At 39.9% G+C, this 2,421-nt stretch overlaps 1 protein-coding gene across 1 annotated transcript; it reads left to right on the forward strand.

The window, feature by feature from the left end:
• Positions 1-261: 261 nt before the first annotated feature.
• Positions 262-2,116, forward strand: LOC121964579 (adiponectin receptor protein 1; the record flags this gene model as incomplete). Its single annotated transcript, XM_042514783.1, has 4 exons — positions 262-433; positions 578-764; positions 1,611-1,798; positions 1,923-2,116. Coding segments are annotated over 4 exons (741 nt in total), but the record flags the coding sequence as incomplete, so codon positions are not given.
• Between the last annotated feature and the right edge of the window lie 305 nt (positions 2,117-2,421).

Here is a 2,421-nt window from a genome sequence, read left to right on the forward strand (position 1 = left end):
TACCTGTTTATTAGATTTTAGAATTATAGGGGATTTTAATGCTATTGAAAGACTTAGAAGATATGAAATTAATTTGAAATTTTACATCTACTCATAACTCAAAATGCATTGTGTCTATTTTACCTAAATCTAATTAAGTTTATCAGCCCTTAAACTCCCTAAATATTTAATCTGCATGTACAGAAATTGTCTGCTCTGTGAGAGCCATATAGTCACTGTAAATGTATACATCTGCAAGTGACAGCTATTGTTACTTTTCAGGTTTGGGAGGGCCGCTGGAGGGTCATCCCTTTCCATGTCCTGCCAGAGTGGCTAAAGGACAACGATTACCTCCTGCATGGACATCGGCCCCCTATGCCCTCCTTCCGGGCCTGTTTTGGAAGCATCTTCAGAATTCACACTGAGACAGGAAACATCTGGACTCACCTGCTAGGTGAGAATGAAACACTTTGCATAACATTTCTGAAACTGTTAAACACAAGTTTTATTAGGGGGTTCTCATTTTGTTTACAAGCATAGTATGTATGTCTCTTCTCTTGTCAGCTGTTAGTAAAAGTGGCCTCTTTTCCCCCCTCAGGGCTGATCTTATTCCTTTGTCTGGGCACGTTAACCATGCTGCGGCCCAACATGTATTTTATGGCCCCTCTGCAAGAGAAAGTGGTGTTCGGGATGTTCTTCCTGGGAGCTGTGCTCTGCCTCAGCTTCTCCTGGCTTTTTCACACCGTCTACTGCCACTCTGAGAAAGTGTCTCGCACCTTCTCAAAGTAAGACATCACACTGTCAAAACACCTCTTCTCCCTTACTTGACTTGTATGTCTTAAAGGAATCATTTGCAACTGTCAGAGTATTTTAACAGTGCTCTTGTCGTAGGCAGGCGGGAAACACCCACAGCCATTATTCAGGGCAAAATGGTCAATAGTTCAGTTTAAAGTACAAAAATGTTACAGCGATCATTGTGGCATGGTGAAGAGCTTAACACTGATCTGATGTTAAAGCTGTTAGATAAGTGCATTTACTCTGGAAGACTGCCGTAGCTGTTGAAATGTACAAACTATTATCATAAGGTCCACAGTGATCCTGTGAAAATGTGAAAAATCACTCTGGGAAGTACGTATGTGTCTTAGGGGTCGACACATTATCCGCCTGGACAATTATTGAGGCCCACATTTGGCTTTTTATCAATTATCTATCAGCTTTTTATTTTAAGGATCGCTTATAAAAATTCATTAATTAAAAAGTGCAAAGAAAGTGTCAGCATGGGAGGAACATTTAATTTGTAAAACCTTTTTTATTAATGTTGAAAGTTTCAATTTTGAATGAAAATTTGCTAAAGGCATTAAACAAAGTTTTGTGTTGGAGTTAGTTATGTTCCAAATTCTAAATATTGATAGAAATATTTTCATTTTTATTGTAAATGCATATAAGTTCCAAATATCAGTTATCAGTCTCATTAACTACTAATAATTGGTAACAGTATTGGTATCAGCCCAGAAAAAAACAATATTGGTTGACCCCTAATATGTTTAGAAACGTGAGTAAACATCAGCTTTCTTCCAGATCTTCCAGCCAAACAAACAGCTGTTGTCTCTGTATCACTCCCGTCTCTTTAGGCTTGACTACTCGGGCATCGCCCTCCTGATCATGGGCTCCTTCGTGCCCTGGCTGTACTACTCGTTCTATTGTTCCCCTCAGCCTCGACTTATCTACCTCACCATTGTATGTGTCCTGGGCATTGCCGCCATCATAGTGGCTCAGTGGGACCGGTTCTCAACACCTCGTCACAGACCTACAAGAGCAGGTGGGAACCAGTTGAGATAATATGCACTTTCCTCTAATGTGCTTGCTTTGTGTTATAATTGTAAAGTAAATTTTGCCATTTTTTTTAAACAACGAAAATTAAAGTCAATCCACTTTTCTCCTAGGTGTGTTCATGGGTCTTGGATTAAGCGGCATTGTCCCCACCATGCACTTCACCATCGAGGAGGGCTTTGTTAAGGCCACCACAGTGGGCCAGATGGGTTGGTTCTACCTGATGGGTGCCATGTATATCACTGGAGCGGGTCTGTATGCTGCCAGGATCCCTGAGCGCTACTTTCCTGGAAAGTGTGACATCTGGGTAAGTATTTGAATGTGTTTACGTTACATAACAGAGCTTAAGAAAGTCAGGTTTAGTGGTGCAGTTAAGTTTCACCACCCCAAAAAAAGATAATCGACTTAAAATTATTCTATATTCACCATAGTGGAGGGGGGAACGTTTAGACATTTTATGTGAAAAACACAATGCAGTGCTTTACATTTGCTTCTTACAAAACAAATGTAAATATTTCTATTGTATAGCTCTTACAGCGGAGTATTGCTCGAGATTTTTCTAGTGATCTTTAGGGCTGGGTGATATGGCCAAAATCTTTTATCTAAATATAT

The sequence above is a fragment of the Plectropomus leopardus genome, unplaced genomic scaffold, assembly GCF_008729295.1.
Source record: "Plectropomus leopardus isolate mb unplaced genomic scaffold, YSFRI_Pleo_2.0 unplaced_scaffold16159, whole genome shotgun sequence".
NCBI classification, from domain to species: Eukaryota; Metazoa; Chordata; class Actinopteri; order Perciformes; family Serranidae; genus Plectropomus; species Plectropomus leopardus.